This window comes from Mchenga conophoros, linkage group LG19 (assembly GCF_057382185.1).
Source record: "Mchenga conophoros isolate Kocher_MC1m ecotype Shallow Benthic linkage group LG19, M_conophoros_male_GT1.1, whole genome shotgun sequence".
NCBI lineage: Eukaryota > Metazoa > Chordata > Actinopteri > Cichliformes > Cichlidae > Mchenga > Mchenga conophoros.
The window spans coordinates 29,076,151-29,100,021 of record NC_140544.1 but is presented as its reverse complement, the minus strand read 5'-3'; the positions used below and the strand labels follow the sequence as shown (position 1 = coordinate 29,100,021).

The 23,871-nt window shown below is 42.9% G+C and overlaps 1 protein-coding gene across 6 annotated transcripts in view; it reads right to left on the bottom strand.

Moving 5' to 3' along the window:
- Window positions 1-1,969: 1,969 nt before the first annotated feature.
- The window catches only part of unc79 (unc-79 homolog, NALCN channel complex subunit), a 32,644-nt gene continuing 10,742 nt past the window's right edge, over window positions 1,970-23,871 (bottom strand). For 3 of the 6 annotated variants that reach the window (XM_085256999.1, XM_085257000.1, XM_085257004.1), the window contains exons 12-51: window positions 23,634-23,863; window positions 23,238-23,409; window positions 22,882-23,112; window positions 22,591-22,781; window positions 22,268-22,391; window positions 21,307-21,447; window positions 19,885-20,100; window positions 19,372-19,599; window positions 19,014-19,155; window positions 18,551-18,630; window positions 18,280-18,428; window positions 17,997-18,154; window positions 16,942-17,123; window positions 16,545-16,746; window positions 16,254-16,439; window positions 15,600-15,668; window positions 13,849-14,186; window positions 13,563-13,745; window positions 13,248-13,410; window positions 12,898-13,047; window positions 11,504-12,781; window positions 10,589-10,690; window positions 10,084-10,200; window positions 9,492-9,594; window positions 7,641-7,781; window positions 7,464-7,502; window positions 7,224-7,336; window positions 6,987-7,072; window positions 6,137-6,310; window positions 5,841-5,909; window positions 5,648-5,758; window positions 4,344-4,448; window positions 4,161-4,238; window positions 3,948-4,037; window positions 3,673-3,848; window positions 3,367-3,550; window positions 3,055-3,258; window positions 2,828-2,905; window positions 2,684-2,725; window positions 1,970-2,586 (exon numbers count right to left, since the gene is read on the bottom strand). In XM_085256999.1, coding sequence (XP_085113125.1) covers window positions 2,398-2,586; window positions 2,684-2,725; window positions 2,828-2,905; window positions 3,055-3,258; window positions 3,367-3,550; window positions 3,673-3,848; window positions 3,948-4,037; window positions 4,161-4,238; window positions 4,344-4,448; window positions 5,648-5,758; window positions 5,841-5,909; window positions 6,137-6,310; window positions 6,987-7,072; window positions 7,224-7,336; window positions 7,464-7,502; window positions 7,641-7,781; window positions 9,492-9,594; window positions 10,084-10,200; window positions 10,589-10,690; window positions 11,504-12,781; window positions 12,898-13,047; window positions 13,248-13,410; window positions 13,563-13,745; window positions 13,849-14,186; window positions 15,600-15,668; window positions 16,254-16,439; window positions 16,545-16,746; window positions 16,942-17,123; window positions 17,997-18,154; window positions 18,280-18,428; window positions 18,551-18,630; window positions 19,014-19,155; window positions 19,372-19,599; window positions 19,885-20,100; window positions 21,307-21,447; window positions 22,268-22,391; window positions 22,591-22,781; window positions 22,882-23,112; window positions 23,238-23,409; window positions 23,634-23,863 — 7,014 coding nt within the window. In that variant the 3' untranslated portion in view covers window positions 1,970-2,397. The remainder of the gene's footprint in view (window positions 2,587-2,683; window positions 2,726-2,827; window positions 2,906-3,054; window positions 3,259-3,366; window positions 3,551-3,672; window positions 3,849-3,947; window positions 4,038-4,160; window positions 4,239-4,343; window positions 4,449-5,647; window positions 5,759-5,840; window positions 5,910-6,136; window positions 6,311-6,986; window positions 7,073-7,223; window positions 7,337-7,463; window positions 7,503-7,640; window positions 7,782-9,491; window positions 9,595-10,083; window positions 10,201-10,588; window positions 10,691-11,503; window positions 12,782-12,897; window positions 13,048-13,247; window positions 13,411-13,562; window positions 13,746-13,848; window positions 14,187-15,599; window positions 15,669-16,253; window positions 16,440-16,544; window positions 16,747-16,941; window positions 17,124-17,996; window positions 18,155-18,279; window positions 18,429-18,550; window positions 18,631-19,013; window positions 19,156-19,371; window positions 19,600-19,884; window positions 20,101-21,306; window positions 21,448-22,267; window positions 22,392-22,590; window positions 22,782-22,881; window positions 23,113-23,237; window positions 23,410-23,633; window positions 23,864-23,871) is intronic. The other 3 variants (XM_085257001.1, XM_085257002.1, XM_085257003.1) reach the window with 3 other exon arrangements.

Genomic DNA, 23,871 nt, shown 5'->3' with positions numbered 1-23,871 from the left:
GGTTTTTAGAGTAAGATAAAAGAGGGTAATGGATTCAAAACACCTCTTACAGAGCCTGCATTCTTACACTAGGTCGCGCAGACATGTTCCTATTTCTGTTTTAATTTGCACACCAGACCGTGATGTGAAACAAACAAGGGAGCCTAAACCTGTGCTGTACAGGCTGATGTACAAGAGCACTCGAGGAATGTTGATGAATTATAATGTGAATGAGGGTCCATCGAGTTCTCTGCCTTCCCTGCTTTGGATGTGCCACTTGACGGTAATGCAAATGGACACGCAGAGCAATTTAAACATTCATGCATTGTCCAGCCAGGGCGCTGTGGATTTCACTGTAATAAAACCAAAGTGACAGCACTAGGCAGGGGTACTGGGAATTGTCACCGTCTCAACAAATTTTTCGAGGCTTTCCTTACAGCAATAAGGTGCTGGAACACTGATTTTATTTTTTTCAAACATTTGTTTTTACCAGTGTGCTGCTGAGTTTTATCTGCTGCTTCTATACCTCTGCTCTTTAATCACGAGATGTCACCAGCGCACACACCTGGTGATGCATTGTGCTGGTGCATTGGTTGTGTGAGAGAGCTTGCACAGTCCTTTTTTTAAAGCTGACCTTCACAGTCTTTGAGGACCCACTCACACCCTCTCTGCCCGCCAGTCCTTTGGTCAGTGTTAATTACCCTCAGCACCTCCAGCTGCCTACTCATCAGGTCAGCGCTCCCATATGGTCCTGCAGGAGGCAGGCAGGCAGGCGGCAAGCAGGGGTGGGGAAAGTGCTGGATACCTGTGGGACACTGATTACATAAGCTGCTGCTAATGAGAAAGGTTCTTTCAGAAAGGGCTGCGAGTTCAAACGATCACAACGGTGGCAGTGGCTGACAGATGCAACCCCAGAGCAAGGGGGACTTGATTAAACGCACGCACACACGCAGGGACACATGCACACATACACACCTGTAGCTAACATCACTTTAATGCACACTCTCACACGTAGAGGCGCAGCAGGAAAGGACCTCTTTGATGAGCCATGGCTAGAGGTTGATGAGAAGGGGCACTGCAGCCTGATTCAGCTGGCTTGAGGTCACCGGGGAGTGTGCGCGCGTGTGTGTAAGTGCGTGTTCATTAGTCACATTGTGTGATATCATTATACTAGTGACTCATTTGGCAGACACCTCTCAACATGGGTCTTTCAATACCAGCTGCGACTAAAAAGTAATATTTTAAAGAATTTATGCGCAGATCAAATGTGACTTATTTTGGTCCGATAAGCTAATTTTTCCTCGCAGAATACATCTATATCAGCAGATCTAATTCATGCTAAATCCTGATAATGAAATCCTTGCAGCAGAAAAGATCAAAACAAAGATTAATGTGCTGTTCGGTTTTCAGGGCCTGCTGTCATGTCATCTGTTATTCTCAGACAAGAGCTTCATGGTAATACAGTTAGACCTCACAAAAATCCTTAATCACAACAAACCACATTAGGCCAAAGGTAATTGTGTTTGCTTGGTATATGCATGGGCCTATCTGTTTCGCTGCTGCCAATGAAGGGAGGGCTGGAGTAGGAGGAGGCGGGGTGTCTTTCCACTTTGGGGGTGAGGGGGGAGCAAACCGAAATAGTCTTGTTTACCTCCAATGTCTGGCTCCACGTTATCGAGTTACAAAGCTGCTGCTGCAACTCGGATTGGCCTCTGATCGATCTGAGCTGTGATGGCAAAAGGCAGCATGACTGACAGCCTGACAAGGATCTTAGCTGGGAGCTGGGTAATGCATGTCATGTCGTTTTCCCGTAGACACCTGAGGTTTTTTTCGCTCAGAGGAGTAACCAGCAGAGCTGATTTTATCTCTCCGCCGTCCACATTATGGTAAGCTGGGCATTTTCCCCATCAGTCAGGACATCAAAGGGCAGAAAATGTCATATTTGAATTTTTAAAGGCTCAGCAATTCATTTGAAATGTCAAAGCGTCTCGATGTTTAGAAAAACTTGTACTTTTATTATTCGGCTTGCAACCAAGCAACTTAAAAAGTGATAGGTTATGAATGTCAGAGTGAACATATCTATGATTAAACAAGCATTTGGTTTCAGGCCCTTGCTATTACTAACATGGGTCTGTGGAAATCCTCTACAGTCGTCTGACTCTTCAATTCTGTTAAATGCAACAGATTGGGCACCGAACACAGTTCTTCTATACAGTCCAACTCCAGTGTTAGTACTTTAAAATAGCATAGATTTACTGTACATATACTAAAGGTTCTGAAAAATGATTCATTTCAAACGAATCCCACACAGCATCACTTTATATAAGAGTCCTTTTTTTTTTTTAAAGTCACTTTCAGCCAGAGCAGATGCATGCAGGCCTAGGGACCCAGGTGAGGCAGAGCTGACCACAGAACAGGTCACATGGGGTAAAACTGTGAAGCAGCCTCAGACGACTGGATCTCCACCTGAGCCATCTTGAACTGGGTGCACTGCAGCCATTTGCGCAGGGCGAACGGAGGGGCTCCGGACATCTGGCCCTGCAGACACTGGTGGTTCACCCTATTCTGGATGGCCTGAAGACGCAACTGCAGCCCTGCAGACAGATGCTTACGACGAAAAGAAGAGATGATAGTGTTTCAGTTTGAAATCATCAATAGTAATTATCATTAATCTGTATGATTAACACCTTTTAAAACCACTTACCTTAAGATTTGACTGAATCATGGGTAGCCACATAGGAATTAACTGAAAAAAGAAATGGAGATGAATAAATAAGCATTATTCTGCATGTTACAGAGAGAATATACAGCACTGTCTGCATGGAAGGACACTGGACTTATAGCAAACCTTGACAAAGATGGTTGAGTTGCATTCCTGCAGGGCCTCCATTAAACTAATGACATGAAGACACACCATCTCTACCATCTGAGAGACAAATATGAAATAGACTTAATTTTATGTAACATATTTACTGTTTACTCATAATATTAAAAGAAGAAAATCACCATTCTTCCACAGCGACAGTCCTGACTGTCTCAGACGGATGTTTGCAAAGGATACCGCGCAGCACTTACAACTTTATTGTGGGCCATAAGCTGCAGGATGCTGGGTGTAACCCGACTCCAGAACTCGAGGCCCGTGAGGATGGCGCTGGAAGAAAACTCTGTCTGGTTCTGGTTCTGCAGGGAGGGAGCGGCGGCTGCCTGCTCGCAGTAGATGGTCCACAGCTGGGCGAACATGAAGGCGTGGAACAGGGAGCACATGTGCAGCACCGACGTCTGAGGATAAGGACCGAGACCAAAACTGACAAGGCCATTGTGGTTGCCACAAATCGCATCTGGAAAAATCTGAGTGTGATCATTTGAAGAGATTTGTGTCTGCCAGACCTTCGACTGTTCTGGGAAGCCAATCAGGATGACGATAAGATGGTCTGCAATGTGGGAGCCAGCGTCGAGAGGGATGGGCATGCAGGAGGTGGAGCCCTGGTGCAAGGCACAGTGCGTCAGGGAGCCCAAAAGAAGCCAGGACAGCTGACGAATGTGGGACACGCACTCAATGAATTCTTTTGGCCTAGAGAGAAAGAAAAAAATGAAAATGAGTTCAACAAATCAATTAACAACACAGTGTGCATTTCTTCTTTCACCATTCATTTTTCTTATTAAGTCAGTCAGTCTTAGTCTCATCATTTTTACCCTTGTTGCATGGTGGATGGCGGATGATAAAGCCAGGGAAGATAACGCACAACAGCTTTGTTATCGCGGTGATTGCCTTTGCTGATCTCCATGGCTGCGACTTGTGCCAAGCCCACTTTCAGGTTGCCCCCAAAGGTGTCCTCGTGCAGTGGCTGACAACAAGCCTTCATATGGCTCTGAAGAGCAGATTTGGAGTGAAGAAAAGATAAGGATGAAAAACAAAACTCTCCACATGAGACATGTCCAAATTGTAAACTCACACACAGAAGACTTACTTTAAGTTTGGTTAGTGTGTGCATATCTGCAATAAAGTCCAAGAGCTCACTTATATATTGCCGCATGCATTCCATTGCTGCCGTCGTGCACTGTAGAGAGAAACAGCAGTTTATCCTTTAGGAGGAATCACAGTGGAGCCTGTCTATATTTCCTGCTGTTTTATGAGCCTGATTTTAATAAGACAGTGTAGCACACAACGATTTAAGTCTCACCCCCGGCAGCGTTGAGATCATGTGCTTTTGGATGATGGTGGATTCCGCTAGCCGTGTGCCGATATCTGCACAAACAAACTGGCAAAATCCACATGGAGTTATAGAATTGCAGTCAGATTGAATTGCTGTGATTTTCTGGCTCTCGTAAACCGAGATGGATAAGAGAGATTTTTGTTTTTTTACCTGAACCAGAAGTAACAAGTTTGTGTCAGGCAGAGGAGACTTGAACTTGAGAGCCTGCAGGAGCTCTAACACCACAATGCGGGACATGTAGAACTTATCTCTCTCCTGGATGCGAGAAGATAGAGAGTGTAGTAAATGTACTGATGCAGCAAGACTGCCTTTTTCTATTATCACTTTGCCTTACTCATGCTGCGAGGAGAGCATAAACTCTGTAGCTTGAATAGAGGGGGAAGGACAGGCAGCGAGAGGGGAGGGAGGAAAGCCGGGGAGACGGAGAATAGTGAAAGCCGAGGAGTAGATTTAGGCCAGTCCAGATCTCTCCTCCCAGAGTCCCAGGCAGCTCAGATGAGGCTGTCAGGCAGCCTTCTCCCTCCCGGAGGACAGGCTGCTCTCTTTGTTCATCCCTTCCACACAAAGCCCAGCTGCCTGTTTACAAACCACACTGTCATCTTCTGACTTCCAGTTTGTCTCTCGCTTTCTTTTTGTAGTCATGTTTGCTTATGTTAGGAGCAAGCACATGATCTTCTGCTCATGCACAATGCAGAGCTGACAGTTCTCACTGCGTGGCTTGCTAATGCACGTACCTGGATGCAGCACTCTGGTGATTAAAACTTAATGGAGCATGTAAGTTTGGAAAATAGCAAATTAAAAGGCCGTTCTTAAGCCACAAGGCTCCTCATCATACAGGGCGATGCAGAGGTGACAAGTGATGCATGATGTGACCAACTTTAGTAGGTCCAGAGAGCTCTAATGTGTGTACTTAACACCTGACCTCCAAAACTGAACTGAGTTGAAACAAATTATTGAAAATCGGCTCTTCCCTGACACCTCACCTTACCATTAAAAAAAAAAACGGCAGAGGGTAAAGATCCAAAAGCAATCATTCACAGCAACTCTGAGTTTTGAAATGAGGATATTATAAGGTCAGGAATTAAAGCGGCTGTAAAAAAAAATCAATACCACAAGAGGCATAAACCACGCTGTGCTGACAGTGGTGGAGGACTGAGGATTCATCTGTCCGAACAGTGCAGACAGCCCTGGCTCCATCGCCGTCTGAGGCAGCCACGGAGAAACACACCATACATCCTCGGTCCTAGCACACCAACTAATCATGTTAATCAATACTGGCTGATTGCCTACTTAATCATCTGTGACACACGGCCACATTTCAGGCTGACTGGAGTGTCGGGGAAGTAGGTGTAGCACCAAAAAAAGTGATGAGTGAGAGAGCAGCAAACTGCAGATTAGTTTGAAGGGTTTAACTCTTTCAAGACTTCTTACAAGCTGCAGACACACAAAAGTACCTTATTGAAGGCTTTGTAACAAAGTCCACAGAGCTCCACAAGGTAGGAGAGACCGAATGTTCCATACTGGATGACGAAGCTCAGCAGCTTGGAAAAGGGCTCCAGGAGACTCTGTGTGATGGAAGAAACGTAGAAATAGGTTAGTTATTAAAGGGCAGAAAGAGGAGACACTGACGTTCTGCTTTGAACTTACCCGAGTTGCATTTGTTGTTGGGATTTTCAGCAGGCAAATGATAATCCTTAAACTGGAATCCATAGGACACTAATGAGACACACATTGAAAAATATGTTGACCTCTCCCCTGTGCTTGTGAGGGTTGCAAATGATTGCACACTAATTTGACCTCCAAGGTAAAAGTGTCAGAGTCAAATCAATTACAGTTTTAAGACTCTGTCCTTTTAAACCATACGAGTGCACCGCTGGATGCGTTTTCCTCCGACAGTAATCACATAAGACCATGACTAAGTACTCGGACGAGTTGATATCTACCTTCAGAGGAAGCACAGAGGGCAGTTTTGTGAGGAAGGTCTGGAACTGGTTGCAGATGGTTGTCCACAGGTTGCTGGGAGAGTCCATGGGGAGTGCCTCCATGAAGGTGGCAATGTTGTCCAGGCAGTGCAGCATTGTGCCCCCTGCTGGAAGATTCTTTTTGTTGTTCAAGCCCTGGGAGGCAGGGAGGCATAAACCATAAAAAGGGGTTATATAATGACATTCTATAAGTGAAGATATTTCCATCATTTCACTCCTGATCAGTCACAATGCTCATGATGAGAGCAGTGGATTTAGGACACTGAAGTACAGAGATAAGATAAGATAAGATAAGATAGAACTTTATTAATCCCTCGGGTGGGTTCCTCTGGGAAATTCGACTTCCAAAAAGCACAGCAACGACCGAAGTTACAGTTACAGAATTGTTATATATATATATATATATATATACATATATATATATACACACACACACACACACACACACACATATATAAATACAGAGACAAATATAAATAAAATATACAAAGGGGATAAATAGAATAAATAGGAATAAAAAATAAAAATACAAGTGAATTGCACATTTCAAGTATTGAGTCTACAGATGACTGCACGGATGAGCGCGTGCATCAGTAGGTTCTTATCTTGCCCATTTTTATTTAGATATCAGTACAATAAACTAGCAGAGGAGTGCAGATCAAAGCAGGTTTCCTGAAATGCCCAGATGATGTGATGTTTAAGATGGGCCTACGCTGCACATGAAGCTGGCGACATCAAATCTTTTGCTTTGACAAGAGCTCCTCCTGCTGGTTGAATGACTCAACACATCAACATGAAGAAAAAATCCCACCTCCAGGAGCATGTTGAGAGCAGCAACAGAACTGAGCTCATTGAAATCTATCAGCGAGGATGCAAGTGTTCTCAGAAAACTTCCATCTGTTAAAAGAAAAAGAAGGGAGCAGTTTATACAATGGGAACTTATGATGTTAGATTGAATGTTTAAAAGTAGCTACATTACAATAAAGTGTGAAGCTAAGTTTCTTTTCTATGACAAATTCAAGCTGAATTTTCAGGTTTTTAAACAGACCTTTTATGTTGCTCTGGAAGAGCTGGGGCAAGATGCCGTTAGGAGCCAGCTGGTGAAACATACAGCGCAGGAACTGCTTGGCTACACCTGCTACATTCCCTGGGATCAACATACTGCAGGACATCGCAGGGAGAATGGCTGTGTTAGAAGGGCAGTCACACTTGACATATACTATTAAAGTCATCTATAAGCACAGTGAACATCTGCACACATTGGTGTTATGGCTTTTATGTCTCATACCTCTCAGCTTGTCCAGAAAAATTGCCACTGGATGCCAACCTGAGAGAAGTCAAAGCAGCAGATTAGGACTCAGAGATGAATTATGCATGAGCTCTAAGAGTGAGTTATGAAACTTCATTTAACGGTGAAGTGCTGTGTGGATGGAGATTGCAGGGATGGTTACTGGAGCTGTTGTACCTGCCCACAGACTGCATGATGTCAAGAAGCATAGGGGCAGCCAAATCCGGGCTGAGGTGAATGAACATGGAAAGAACCACCACAGCGAGGCTGAGAGTCTCCTCATCATATTCTTCCAGAACAGCTGCACAGTCCCGACACCTGAGACATCACACGGAAATACACCAGGCTAGATTTAGCATAAAAACAGATCTATTTTGCTCATTTTAAGATTCAGGTTTTTTTGCGACTCCACTAGAAAAGCTTTGCACTATCTAAAGTTTAGTACTCGGTCTGTTGCAGCCCCTTCAATCATCCACAGTCTGCAACAAGCAGTTTTAACTCGCCTCTCTTTAAGCTCATTTTTCTGATTGGCTGCCCTTCACAAACTGCTTGATCAGTGCTCACAGCCAGAGCTGTGTGCATTGGATGACCATATTAGGAATATCTCTTCTCTCTGAAATCAGGATAGAAAAAAAACTGGGTGAAATTGAGTGCTTTGAGCAGTCTGAGCCCTAAGCTTTTGGCTATTTTGTACCTAGTCATTATATAAAACTTTGACCATGTTTAATGTGAGCACGCAGCACTGTAACAGCAGCCCTCAACACCTCCAATCCTGTATAATCATCTGAAGCCTGTTAGAATATTTATTCTTTAAGTGTCACATTTATTAACTTTAACTAATCGAGTTGTGGCCGATGACTGCCCCTCCCTGAGCCCGGTTCTGCCAGAGGTTTCTTACTGTTAAAAGGGAGTTTTCCCTTCCCACTGTCCCCAAAGTGCTAGCTCACAGGGGGTCATTGTAGGGTCTAACTTACAATATAATGCGCCTTGAGGCGACTGTTGTTGTAAATTCACACCATATAAATTGAATTGAAAGTTCAGTCCTTAAAAATGTAACCACAGTGTTTACAATAATACAATAATAATTTACTTTTTTAAATTAAACTTAAAAAGAAATTAAAAGAATAAATTCCTACTTCCACTTAGTGCTGTTTGGCCAGCTGAGCCATTCAACTTCAATATGAAATAATGTCAAAATGTTTGAAGAGAGAATTATCAAAACTTAGGGAAAAACCTTTTTCCCTAAGAAAATGGCTTAGACGCACTTTTCTGCTTTCCTGCAAAGTCATCTTCAAAACATTGTTACTCTTTTACCAACATCTTTAAATATCCAGACAGGGAAGGAGCCACCCTGTTAAATTTACTGAGATCAACAGCAGAAGGTTTAAGAACCGATAAATATGTGAGAATGACTCAGTTCTGTAATGTGTTTTACAGCCTGGTGGACTGCAGGTTCTTAATGTGAATGATGTGATGAGGTTAAAGCCAGTGCTTCCACACAGGGGTGCGGCTGTTTCTTTCTATCGGCTGATTGCAGCTGCTGCTTCATCACTTGCAAAGCCAACAAGCAATGTGTAGAACACTTCTTTCCAGACACCCTTTTTAACTTTTGCTTTTTAACTCCAGGGCATGACGGAGACCAGCTCTGATGCATAATTCCAATTCAACAAGTTAAAATAAAAAGCTGCAAAAATTAGCTCTGTAGGGAATTTTGATGGGAATATTTTAGGAATTTTTCCAAAGCTCCTACAAAATCTGACATTCTGAATCCTTTTCAGTTCTCTTTTAGTTCATTACTGTTAATTAGTGGCAGCATTTACCCTGAAATAGCAGTTATACCACATGGACATAATGTAAAGACAATGTGATCTCTGCTGTCACAGGATCTCGAGCACTTGGGCTAAAAGTTAGTTTCTGGTTTTATTGTTGTTGGCACCAGTACAAATAGATTTGCAATTCTCCAATAAATCAATAATAGTTTGACTTTAATACAGCTTGATAGATATAGCTACTAAGTGATTGATTCACCGGTCAGACATCGTGGTAGGCTGCTCGTCAATGAACTCCTCGGGTGCAGGGACGAACATGCTGACTGTGCTCGGTGCTGAGAGGAGACTGGTCTTCGTAGGACCTACAATGGAAAAATATCAGTCATAAAAAACATTTCCTTTTCACCTTGTAGCACACAAGAAATTTGATTGAAGTTTAGATTCAGTGTATTTATTTAAATGAAAATATATTAGGATTAGCTCAAACAGAGATTTTCAAATGAGGGTACTAATACTGCCTGTAATAGGGCATGTACATAAGAGGGCTTTTATTGTAATTTAAAAGCCCTCTTGCATCATCATTCCTCTTACATCATTCCTAAAATAATATAACTAGTTAGTTTATTAGTTAAATAAAAAAGATGTAAATTTGATGAATCACATTTTATAGTCAGTTTTCAGTGTAATGGCTATAAAAACATATAAAAACATCACCATCTATTAGGAGGCGTTTTACTATCCTCTTCTTTTAATTTCAGTTAACTCTGGTGGGTGTCTGGTGTTCTTGCATGTGTTATTATGTCACTGTCTCCTCAAAAGGTTATAACTGAAAAATGTCCACAGTGACTGACCCGTCTCCCAGGTGCAGATGTTGTGTGGTGCGCTGGACTGATGCTCCAGCTGTCTCTTCATAAGCTGGCTCATGGTTAAAGCTCCCAGAGAGCCTCGTTTCACCTGCCGGTACTGAGCTAGAGGTCAGAGAAAGACAAGAAAACAGTACCTGGTTTTAACTGTCAGTATAACTCATTTCAGTCTAACCAATAAGGGTTAGACTTTAGGTCATTTAGCCCTAGTCCTGATTAACTAAACCATTATTATAACAGATTCAAGTTGCACTAGTTATAAATTAAAGCTTAAAACATTACATATTGGTATTTTTTCCTGTGTTGTTAAAAAATGTATATTATGTCATGTTAATTTAATATTTCAAGCTCCATTACAAAATTGTAAAAAGTGAATCAGAGACAAACATATAAATAATAGGTTATGGTATATTAGACATCGCACTAGTAATACACAAAAAACAATTTAACTGAAGTCGGTGAGGAGATGATGTAGTGAGTTTTTGGCTCCTACTTGACACTGAAGAGCGATGACTTGTTTCAGGTATAGCAGCTTCGAGTGTTGGTGCTGAGGCAGATTCTCGTGGCTTTTCCAGGGTAGACATAACTTTGTGATCTGCAAGGCATCAGAATATATACCAGAAGTCTTCCAACAATAATCAGTAATACAATACATAGATGTCTAACATTTTTAAGTGATAATTTAAGAGAAAAATTTTTTATATGAAGTTTAGCATGTTGTTACATAATCTCAATAGAGGCATGATTTGGTGCCATGTGGGCAATTAAAGTGCAATAAAAATCTGATTCAGTCTTTTACTTTTACATTAAAACCTCATTGTATAATTGGAAAAGTACACACACACACACACACACACACACACAAAAACATGAAAAGGGGCAATGCATGGCAAGAGTGGTTAGTATTTCTGGTAATGAGTGATGATCATTTCGCTCTGATGACAAAATAAGCATTTATTAATAAAAGAAATGCAAGAAAATTGATTTTTTTAAAACAACAATAAGGAACTAAAGAGATAAAATAATAAATGAATAATATTCAGAGTTAAAAGTTGTAAGTAGAGCAATGTACAAAGCTAATTTATAAATGGCTGGTTTAGGCAGCATCTCTGTAGGCTTAGTCACTAAGAAACAGCTGATGTGAGTCAGCCGAATATAAATAAACTGTGACAACACCTCAGGATTGTCTTTTTCTGGCTTAAAGTAGAACTTATGTGTAGTAAATCAGCTACAGTGCTTTAAGTTTAGCTGGAATTATTCTACAATAGTTTGATCTCTTAAAATATTCACTTTTGACCAGACTTGTACAAAAAGTAATAAATAAGATTTTACAAGATTTTCTTAAAAGACATTTTTGAAATCAACAACAGCACACTCTGGTTTTTGTTCACGTGTCCTTTCTCTTTACCTGTTTCTGCGGTCTGCTCAGCACCCAGCTTGTCGAACGTGTTGAACGAGATGTCCAGGTATTCCCTCTGGATGGCGCTCACAGCTATCTTCCTCTGTTTACGCTGTCGGGGAACAATCTGGATTTTAAACTCAGCTTCATCGTTCTCATCTGCGTTGTCAGGTTTGGGGTCGCTGTCTGCTTCGTCGCCCATATCGTCCTCCTCTTCATCGTCTCCATCCCCTTCTTCTTCGTCATTGCTGTTGCTCTTGCTCTTCTCTGGTGAGGAAGGCGGCTCCGCTTTGTCTTCGGGGATGTCAAGGAAGATAGTCCTGCCAGAGGGACTGGTGCTGGGTCCTATAAGAGTCCTGATTTCTTCCGGGGTCGCACATGTGTCATCTAGCGAGGTGACAGGGACATGTGGGGACTTTCTCAGCAGGTCTCTCTTCTGCTTTAAGGTCATGGGGCTTTCATGGGAGATGTTCTCTGATCGGTCAGGGAGCTCCAGAGAGGTGCTGCGAGGCACACGGATAGGCTCCTTTCCTTCAAATTTCTGCTGTGAGCACCTCTCTCCCACCACAAGCTCTGGGGTCTTTTTGTCAGTGGAGCAGTCCTCCACACTCACCTGAACAACGGGGGACAGTCGCAAAGTGTTGCTGCTTGCAGGAGAAGCTGAGACTTTTGGACTCCCACTAAACTTGGAGCCTATGATGGTGTTAAGATCAAACTCCTCATCACTTTCCACAATCCTCAGAGGTGGTAGCGGTTCAAAGACCAAGGAGTCGCTGTCAGACATGGAGAGCAGCGAATGCTTTTCTGGAATTGAGGTGCAGTCAGAGGAGAGGTCAATCAGGTCTTGATCGTCCTTTCCCTGAGCTGATCCCTCTAAAGAGCCCTGATCTGTTTTGTCATCAAAAGTCTCCATGCAGCTGAGCCGGACCTCTGGTATGACGGGCTTGGAGATGTCAGACTGGCCACCTCGAGAGCCCCGTCGGTCCACGGGATCAACCCGAACTGAAGAGCCATCAGAGGATCCTATCCCATGATACCTGTTGTGGGGAGTAGTAGAGGATGGGGGCAGGACTACAGGGGGCACCTGCATGTCGCAACGATCAATGCAGGACTTGCGCCGATGTTCGTCCAAACTGAATAGTATGGAATCCGTGTTGGAAATATCCAAAGACTTCTGCTTGTGGATTGCCTGTAGCCTCTTTCTCCTGGTGCTCTCCTCCCGCACACAGTGCAGGATGCTATCCTGAAGGGCGCTAGCTTCACGGTACTCTGACAGCTCAATTTCACCTGATGCAAGGAAAGAAAATGAGACCGAATCACAAAAAAATATTATTGTATGATAAAGACTGAATCAATTTGCTTAATATAGAGCGCACTTGACATTGAAAGCCTCTGCCTCTTACTTCTCTTGGCATTCAGCTCTACCGGCTGGTATTTCACAGACTTGCTGCCACCAATTCTCTTCAGGCGAGCAAAGAAGGTCTGTGACTCCTTGTTAGCAGCACCAGTCGGCGTGTCATGGACGTCTGACTCATCAAATACACTGTCCTCTTCTAATGTGGAGAACAAATATGTGAAATGTACTTGAGCGCTGCATTAATGTAGCATTAAAAAGTCATAATCTGCCTGACTGAACAATGTCTTTTCCCTCCTATTCTAGCACAACGATCTATGACATATATCATATTATCATATTCTAATCATCATCATCATCTACTGCTGATACAGACAACGCATTTGCTACTTTTCCCACCTTTTTCTTTCTCGCTATAGCGGCTTATGTTGGAGTTGTCACTGTAGAGTGGTCCTGCTGTAGCATGGGGTCGACAGCTGTGATACTGTGCATTCAGTGTGTTGATGGTGATGTGGATCAAATGGAGGACTACTTTACTGCCATCCATATCTCTGTAAGGGTACTATGGTGCATAAAAACAATGTAAGCTCATTTTGTACAAAAGATTGAAGAAAATATGTCACGAAAACATAAAAATAAATATCTTAGAGGTTAGGTGGCATTATGTAGCAGACTCAATGTACAGTTATTCATGCAATAAAAAATATTAAGTACCTTGTAAAGGATAACAAGAAGTGCTTTGAGCCACATCTGCCGAATGTGTGGTTTAAGGGCCCACAGGGAGCAACGAGGAGGCTGCTGAAAATAGTGCCTCAGCTGGGGACACGTGCAGTACTTCAACACCTGGACCACAAGAGGGAGCAGCTGCTTTCCCAAACCGATATTGTAGTCCAGTACCTGTGAGCAAATAAGTTAAATTCACTGGCAGTTGCGACGTTCAGGTACTCTTTCGCAATAAGCCTAATATGCAGGTGCAAATATTTGATTATATTTCAGTTACTTGTGCAATGCCAGCGATGAAGGCGTTGAAGCAGGTGGAGGTGCGCATCTTCTGAGGTGCAATCATGAAACAGCCTTCCTGTTGATCATACCCCAGCAGCACATACAGATGACGCTTCACTGTGTTGAAAGCCTTGGCACTACCAATATCTGCCTCAGCACTGCTTTGGTCTTTGGCCATAAATTTCATGAGGACCATGATCAGCTGGTGAACCGTCTGGTGATCGACGCCAGCGTTCTCAGGGAGCAGGTCTCTGATGATGGTGTCGTCCTCGGGAGAAGGGGTCTGGCCTGCAAGAGGGGCTGAAGCGTCAGGGTTAAAGTGCGGGAGAAAACGTGCTGCAGACAGGGCGATAAGATGGGGAGAGGGTAGGGGTGCGGTAGCAGGGAGGATAACAACACAGAGGTGGAGGGGTGTCAGCTCATCCTGTCCATTTCTCTGCCAAGAGAGTTGGAGCCATTATCATGCTGTATACATACATCACTACAATGTGTTCATGGAATATGTAAATGGGGTAAACGCACAACAGACTGTCTAGTTTTTCGTTCCGTGTCAGGATTGCTTTAGCCCAGAAAGTAGGATGAAAGAACAATGACTGCCACTATAGACCAAACATTATTTTTTATGTACAATAAAGTGCAAAACTCTTCAGCCACCGCTCATTTCTTTATATTTTGCAAAGAAAATAGGCACAGTGACTTATTGAAATATGTGAAGTCATATAGATGGAAATAAAGTTTGTCAAACTCTAACAAGCTTGAAATTCAATATTTGGTATGACCACCTTTATTCTCCACCACAGTCTAAACTCTCTTATGGAAGTTTTAAGTAGTCTTCACAAATAGTTCTCCGGGCTTCTTGAAGGACATTCAAAGCTCTTCTTTGGATGTTGGCTGCCTTTTGTTTCATTCTCTGTCAAGATGATGCCACACCGTTTCAATAATGTTGAAGTCCAGGATGTGTTCCACTGTGTGTGTTTTTTCTATGCAGGTATGCTTTTACGGCACTGCAAATATCTTTGGGATCACCGCCATGCAGAAAATAAAGCTGCCAATCAGATGCTTTCCAGAGCATCCAAATCTGACAACACTTTTCTGTGTTCATAATTCCATCAATTTTGACAAGATCCCTAACGCCACTGGCTGAAATAGAACCCCAAGCCATGACAGGGCACCATGTTTTACAGATGGCTCTTGTACCTCTCTCCCGCCTCCTCCACAGATGTTCACCATGTTAAGGATTCATCACTCCATAAGTCGTTGCTACTGATTCTAAATCCACTTCTTGTGTAATTTGGCATAGTTACTCATAGTTAAACAAGTCTTTTCTGCATGTTTAAACTAAAGAAATAGGAACAAATTGTTGGTTATGTGTAGACACAACACTAGTTCATCATGTCTTTTTTATGCTTGAATGATTCATAGATCATTGTTACGTGGCTTAACATACTGTATATAAAAAAACTAAACATTCATCTAAAAATGGCCGTGTACAAGGGTAATGAGTAAAAGATCTTTCAAAGCAAACGTTTGAAAGACCTTCAGAAAGCCCGGAGAACTATTGCTCAAGAGCACTTTAAAAAATTATTGACCGTCCAGGTCCTTAGAAGCAAAATACAAGGAAATGAGGGTTGTGTTGAGAATTTTCAATAATACTGTATAATACTAAATATTTAATATTTGAACATAGTTTTCATGAAAGTCTTACTGTACTTTTTCTCCAATATGATGAAGACTTGGAATGTTATTTACCTGGCAGGACTTTCTCTATCATATCTCCCAGTGTCGGGGCAGAGAGCTCTTGCCTCCTAAGCCTTAGAGCTAAAAACCACATATGAAGAGCAAGATTTAGGAGAGCGTACATGGGAGGTAGCACAGGACACATGTCTGAGCTTCATCATCTTCCAACACATATGCGCACACAAAGAGACGCGTATACTTTTGATTTAAAGGGCGTGAAATCCAAATGTTATAAAGATTGAGGGCATTTGGATCAACCAGATAAACCTGTGTTTGAAGGCAGCACGAGTATCTCAGAAACTCAGACAGCCTTCTGTGGAGAGCCACAGATAAAACATTTAAGTGAAATGAGCGTCGGGAACATATAAGTGAGGAGAGAAACATTAGGAAAATGGAACAGGACCTTGGTCAAACAGTATTTGCAAATAGAAAAGGATTCTTTTTTTTTTTTTAAAGGCAATGATCATCACTTTGTGACAGAATCTATAATGGCAGGTCATTTTCCAAATAGAAAGTTGTTTTTTTATAGACTTCTATGTCATAGCATGTGAGCCAAAGCACTTAAAAAAGTCTCAAATGCTATTTGCAAACACTTTTTAACAACAGACTTTTTGAGACAGGTTAGAAATAAGACTGACAGCCTGACAGCTGATGTCTTCTACTCACGTAGTCGGTTGCTCAGTGACTCAGGGAGTGAAAAGGCTCTTTTAGACTGGGCGTCCGTGCCTCCTTTTACACTGTCACGGAGGGAGCGCACACTCTTCTGCTGATTCCTCGCGAAACGGGCCCGTCGTATCTTCCACATTGCTGTATCACTGAGGTTAGCTACATTGGTTCGTACAGCTGTAATAGCTGTCAAAGAAACAAGGATTGCAAAGCTTACTTGAAGCACTGTTAAGTTGTAAATCTTCTCTTACAGGTGTAAAACATCTGGATGGGGACATGGCAGATACATACTAGTAGGGAAGGGAAACTCTTTGTTGCAGTCCAGGTGCAGCTGAGCCTCCAGAGATAATGTTTCAAAACGGTTGACGAAAAACTCCCAACTAAGCGCGGGGATATCTTTCTTCAGAAAGTGCAGGAGTAGGAGTTTACTGAGAATAATGGGACGATCTCTCACCACAGTGTCAAATTGGAAATCCAGACACAGGCATAAGCCCTAAAAATGCACAACAAGTACAATCCCTTTACATAGAAAATCCATAAATAAAATTTACAGCTTTCAACACATAAATACCAAAACTATAATTAAATGCACACCAACACACCCTGTCTTAGTGAGAATGCTTAATTTATTTATCCTTCACGCGAAAAATAAACAGAAATTTTGTTGCTAAAAACAAGAGCAAAGTACCTGAAGGGATGGCCTCTTGATTGTGTCCAGTAGCAGCCTGGCCCTGGTGGCCACAGCAGGGTTGACATCCTCCACAGAGGCCAGGAAGCAACAGAAAGCGTGAGCCAAGGCATACTTCAGTAAGTGGTTTTTTGTCACTGCACCAATGTCCAGGAAACGACACAGCACTGCTACCTTCTCGACTGAGAGGATTTCGTGAGAATAGAGAAAGAAATGAATTACTGCTGCAGACAAAGACGGAGCAAGTGAGCTGCCAGATGTCTTCATATAATTCCATGATTCAATAAACAGAATCAGCCCAGAGGTCACAGAGGAAGATGACTGAGATGAGTTAATGTTTTACTAAATATTTGTCTTCGCACAATGTGGTGGTAAAACCAAATGCTTCTTTTTTTTAGCAAAGGCGATGCTTTCAATAAATAAAGTGATTTACTTATCATTCCTCAGATTAAAATCTAAAAATAGACGCTGCACTCTTATACCCATGAGCTCTTAGCCAATGTGGTGTTGAGTGCTAGGTGTCGGTGTGGGCGAGTGTGGGACCGTGCAGTGAGTCAGAACACTAGTTGACTTCATTTAGGAATATATTACATGCATGTGTAGATTTATACCAATATTTCTACCCTACTAAATGGATATAATAACATTAGAAGTGCTCATTGGTCATGACACAGATCAACAGCATCGCAAGCTGACATTGTGATGCATCAGTTCACTACTTGGACAGAGCAAATAGCTCCTCTCTGCTAATCACAATGTGAAAAAACCCCTCATTAATCCCACAATTCCTCTTTGCTGCCTGTACCAAGGTAACCATGGCAACACATAGGGGAGATGTGGGCAGGCAGTGGTTTGGGAAGCCTATTATATAAGCAGATCCTCCTCTCCTCTTCCTGGCGATCCTCATCATTTACAATCGCAACCACAAAGACAAACCATTAAGCCAAAGATATCCATTTTTGATGATCATATCTGCACATGAAGCCGCAAACTGTCTGCGACCATCCTAGGAAGACACGGAGTCTGAAATTTAACGCTGTTACTTTATGACTCACCGGCTTCAAATCGTATTTTCCAGTCTTTGCTGTTGAAGTTTGTGTTGATGAGATTCCAAAAGATGTCTGCCCCGTGTGACAAAGACAGGGCGTGGAGAAGCTGCGGCACGGCCAACGAAGCCAGCTGGCAAAACTCTGATTTCAGCATCGACCACAGACTGAAAACAGAAGAGACAGAAGCACAAATGTCACTTAAGGAGTTAGCACAATTAAAAGCTGTAAACAAAAGCATGCATGAGTTCAGTGTTTTTTCTGCATGAGGAGGAGTGTTCTCTGGACACACCAAGGGATGAGCATCTTCTCCTGGATGTAAGCCAGAAACTGCGGGTGATCCTTACAGGCGAGGTATAAACACTCTCCGTGAAGACACAGGATCTTCAGGCAGTTCAGCATGTTGAACAAAATATCAGGCTCCTCAAACTTTGACATTTCCTGAAAATGCAGAAGACGTGTGTGACTCGCAGTGTAACACATATGCACTCAAATAAATCGAAAGAAACATTTTTGAATGCCTCTAGTCTTTGATTTGATATGCAGTTATTCAGACCAAGCACCTGCAGAATGGTGTATATGAGCTTCAAAGACACAGGGAGCTGCTGGTAGGAGAACTTCTTATCAGAGTTATTCTTCATTGCTGGAAAGAAAGAGAAAAAACAATTGAACTTTTAATTTTGCCTGTACTGTGGCAAAAAACAAGGAAATAGCTCATCCTGTTCTGTCCATCAAAAACAATATCTACCAAGCCTTCCTGCATACTCACAATATCTCACTGGGTTTCTGAAATTTTCTATGGCTTCATGTATATCACTGTTTCTCAGATTTGGTATCAAACTGTTAAACTGCTAAACTGTATTAGTAGAAGTCAAAAGTCACAAGCGTCAACTAGCTTAGATATACATCAAGTCCAAAATCCAGTTAAGTTAAAGTCCAGTTAGACCTTAAAGGATGATTGGTATTCATCTGGCAGGTATTATTAATTTAAACATCAAGTTTTAAGCAGAACTGATCGATACACACCTGCGTGATCAGGAGATTGGCTGCTGGGGTTGTCGGTGTGCGTGCCACTCGGGTTGTCTCCTTCCTTGCTTTCATTCTCCACCCCGATGGAGAAATCTGGTGGAGGGGTAAGCAAGGTTTCCTCCAAACAATCTGTGGGCTCCTGTGGAGGAATGAGACTTGTTGGAGCTGAGTGAAAGGCATGCTTTATGTTGTGTGTTTACTCCAAAACAAAGGTAGCACAATTTGACACAGTGTTGTTTTTGGCGCTGTGGTTTGGGACACGTGGAGCTACATGCACTCATTCCAAAGCCCTGCCTGCCAAATGCACAAGGTTAATTCAAAGTTGATGCATAAAAATGCATGCTGTGTGTCTCACCACCAGGCGTATCTCGTCCCGGGGGGTCAGCCTCTCCAGGAGCTCACAGCCCAGCTGGTAACACAGGATGCTGGATTGGCACAGGCTGCACTCTAGGGCCTTCTCATCCTTCTGGCAGGTGTGTGAGCCACCCCACGGGGCCTGGAAGACATTGTTGATGATGCCCACGATATCCTTCCCCAGGCTGCTGTCTAGACCCAGCATCACACCGTCATCCTGGAGCTCCATCTGGGACAGCGGGGGGGAGACGACCATAAAAATAGAGGAACAAAAATTAGAGCACGACACACAAATCTCAAGATCCCACCGGTGGGTATTATTATCATTGTATAGTGTGTATGTGTCATTTTTCTCTACATGAATGACTGAGAAGAGTGACTCGCTTAAACTAGACTGTATAATGTGAGAATGGCTGTACAATAAGAAGGTTTATAACATGAGGACACACAAAAGAGAAGCATCAGAGACAGAACTTTAATCACAATTATAGGTTTTCATCAGGAAGGTGGTCACCTGCTTTAAGATGAGGTCAAACATCAGAATGAAACAGCCAAGGTTCATGTCATCGTCATCACAGTCCAGGTCCAGGGCGCAGTGACCAGCGGCATGACCCAGGTTTTTAAAAGGGCTGCAGCGAAGAGGGCTGCGGAAGGGGCTCCGGAAGGGGCTGGGAAAAGGGCTGAGAGTGTTGTGCTGGCCTCGACGTCCTGGATCTGACACCACACTCACCTGTGAGAAAGGAGAATAGTCATTAAACTGAAATATGTGTTTCTCTTCAGCTGTTAGGGTCACGTTAAAATGAGACAGAAAGCGTTGCGAGGCTGTAAATGTCAGTTAGACTTGTATATATCAATATGCATCACATACCTTTTTCATTATGTTATGTTACATTTTATTATGTGGTCCACAAACAAAAGTGTAAATAAAAGATATATTCTAAGTAATAAAAAGGCAATGCTTGCAAATATTTGAAAAAAAGCTGTCAAAATATTCTAAACTGAGCATTTGCGGCTTTTATACAACAATTACGCCGTGCTCGAAGCTACGCCTTCTCCTCATTCCTGATGTCTCTGTGTTTATGTCCATCTTCGTCACTTCTAATGTTGTCAGCTCCCTCTCTGTGTGTGTTTATGTGTTTCTGCCAGAGTGTGGTGCTCCAACTCTCTTACTTTAATGCCTCATCTGCACAACTGGGAGCCATTCACTAATCGAGCTCACGCAAGTATATAAAATCTGCCAGACTGTTCACTCAATCTCATACACAATGGCATCATGAAACCTTGTAAACTGACTCCTAGTGTATTCTCTTTAACAGTACAAATGATATATCTTCTCGTAACTCAGGCACACCAGCTCATGCTCCATGCACAAGCTGCCCTCAGCAGCCTGACCTGCCCTCTGTTTAACAAGTGCTACAGCAAGCTGTGTTCGCTGTGTACAGCAAACACCATCCTGACAAAAAGCAAGGTATGACAGCAAATCTCACAAAGCATGTTTACATCTCCTAAAGTTAAACGTGAAGTAATACAGCAGGATCAGCTGCATGTCGACTTAATCTGGAGCCATCTGTGCGGATGTGTGGGTGTCTCTGAACATAAATTTATATTACAGCCAAATTCAATTAATCCCTTGAAGAGAGCTATATTTAGATATTGATGGTTGCCATGGTAACATACAGTCTATTCCAAAATGAACAGTGGGAAATAGAACCAAGAAGAATAGAAACGTGTACACCCCTAATTCAAAAAACACATCGACAGACAAAGCCCTAATAATAGCTATTCAGCTGATGATCTGAGCACAGTGAGGTGATGTGTTCTGATCTGTGTTGTTGTCAACAGCCACTGAAATGAATGGCAACAAAAGGCTGAAAATGGGGATTGATGTCTTTTGTCTTATTCTTAGGAGTATTTTTAGCATTGCGGTCCTCCTCACCCTACGAGCTCCAGTGTTGCCAGTCAGATCTGACGCGCGTGCCTTCCTCTGATTGGCCAGTTCCTTCAAAGAGTTCACTCCATCGGAGAACATCCCAATCAGCAGCTGAAGAGGCACCACGATGTCCAGCTCCGACAGCACCTGAGCTCCAACGAGACACACAAAAATGTGGATCATTTATTTATACTTGCTACTTGTGTGGTCTAAATCATAAACCAATCAGTCGGTGATAACCATAACCTGAACCCTATGGTATCAATTCTATAAATAGTTCTGGAGACAAACAGCCATTCAACTAACACACAGGATTTTTTCCTTTTCTCCAAAACATAGGGTTAGTGTTAGAAGGCATCACAAGGTTAATATACTTCTCACAAAGTAAATAGATTTAGTGTTATTACTTTTTGTCATCCTTAAAACCATACACTTGTACATGTCTGCATTACAGTTATTTTGAATGCATGCATGTTTATAACTCTAGTCTATTTTTTGGGAATACTGGGCGGCGTCAGTTAATACCTTAAAAACTTTGGCTAGTAATATAAAAGCTCCGTATTTGGCAGAAAATTAGACTGCTGCCTGTGTGACTTTATCACACCACATGCCGAGAAAACATTAAACTGAAGCTCAACTTCTGTATTTGCTGTGAACGTGACCTATTTACTCCAGCTAAATTAATACAATCTCTTGATCACAGTTGTGAGAGAAAACTTGAAATTGATCCATGTATACAGGGCGGCAAGCTGTGAGTGCATATGGGATGAAAGGCTAAATCCCTCCTATCTCCATCCGTCTCATTCTGTGACCCAGATCCATATTCAGCAGGGCCCCTGCCCAGACTCTCGCACTCTACGACAACCTGTGCAATTCACACTCACTGTGGATAGAACGGCGGGATGAGAACTTGACACAGGACGGCGTGTTTCTGTGTGCTTTCGTGTGTTTGTGTGTGCATGCTTACATGAAGCCACAGCAGAGCCTGCTCTTGCACAGACGCGGGGTAGCCAGAGAATCTGCAGCTGATGAAGCCAAACATTTCCTCCATAGAGAAGGGAAGTGGGCACAGCTCAATATCAAACATCTTGCTGTGAATAGAATAACAGCAGTACCATATAAATTCATCCACATAGCGATCCTTTGATACTGTTACACAATGAGTGATGCTAACTTGTAATATTTTAAGTTTTTTTTAAAATTATTATTATTGTGCTGCAATTTTACTGCAAGCATCTCTGCCCACTGTATGCAATATATGCCATGAACAGTTAAGGGAGATGGATATACCTGAGCACTTCCCGGAACTCTTTGAGCTGGTTGTCGGGCACCTCAGTACGGATGGCCTCCAGCCACTCAGGCATAAAGCACTCCCACAGTGGCTGACTAATGACGTTGTAAGGTATTAGACACAGGATGCGGTTCAGACCCTCTTTCAGCTGTGTCACTGTGCTACATGACTTATCCCAGTAACCGCCCACCTGAGAAAAATGTGCATAGACCAGTTTAGACCAGTGAAAACTCTCCTTCATGTAAGGTATTAAAATCCTATGATCTTATGATGACGCTGTAATATCTTACCCTTGCAAATTCTACAGGTTTGGGCAGCAGGCACATGACCATGACATCAAAGCGCACTTCACACACTGTCTTTAGCCACTTTGTGACAAACTGGGGCTTCAACTTCTCCACTAGGCTTCCGACTTCGTCGTCCATCATGTAGGCGGTGGAGTGAAACCACTGGAAGACCATGCTGACCAGCCGAGCCAGACTCTCTGTGGGCGTGTTCTCATTGGGTGTGCACAGACTTACCTGCAGATGTGAACAAAGAAACTCGGAAATTGAAAAGAGAAGTGATGAGAGGCAATGTGCCATACACATCGTTTTTGCCTGCTCCCTGTTACTGACAGATACAGCGACACCCTGTGATTACGCACCAGGAACCAGATGCCAAACTGACTTAGAAGGCGCTGGTCATGCTGGTCATCCTCTTTGTTATCAAACTCAATGTTGTCCAGAGAGTGGTGGGAGGCAGACAGGCCCATCTGACGACGCCGATTCAACTCAAACTCACGCTGCTCTGCATGAATTTCTGCCTCTTTTAGGAGGCTGGAGGTATACACAGGATAAGAGAGGGATTTGAGAGGGCACAGAGAGAAGGTCATATGTGAGATAGAGCAAAGGAGAAAGAGCAGAGGAGAAAATCTCACTTTTTTTCGTTTGTTTTTGTTATTTGTTTAATCTGAACTGAGGCAGCATTGTTGTCTTTATATTTGTCTTGAAGTGTGCTTCACAGAGTCACAACTATATGCTCTGTAACACCGTGCATGTACCTGATAACGGCTTCCACGGTGCACACTAGCTCCTCTGCTCCGCACTCACGGGTGTTGATGGGAGGGGGCGAGGTCTGGTACAGATGGGTCTCCGCCGCAGCCCCCACCTCGCTGCTGTGGTGGTTGACATGGCAACGCTTGCAGTAGCGGACAGGCCGGTTGCCATGGCGCCCGCAGCAGCCGGCTGAAAAGCAGGTGACTACAGCCCTTCTAACATGAGAGCTACAGTTCTGCAGTT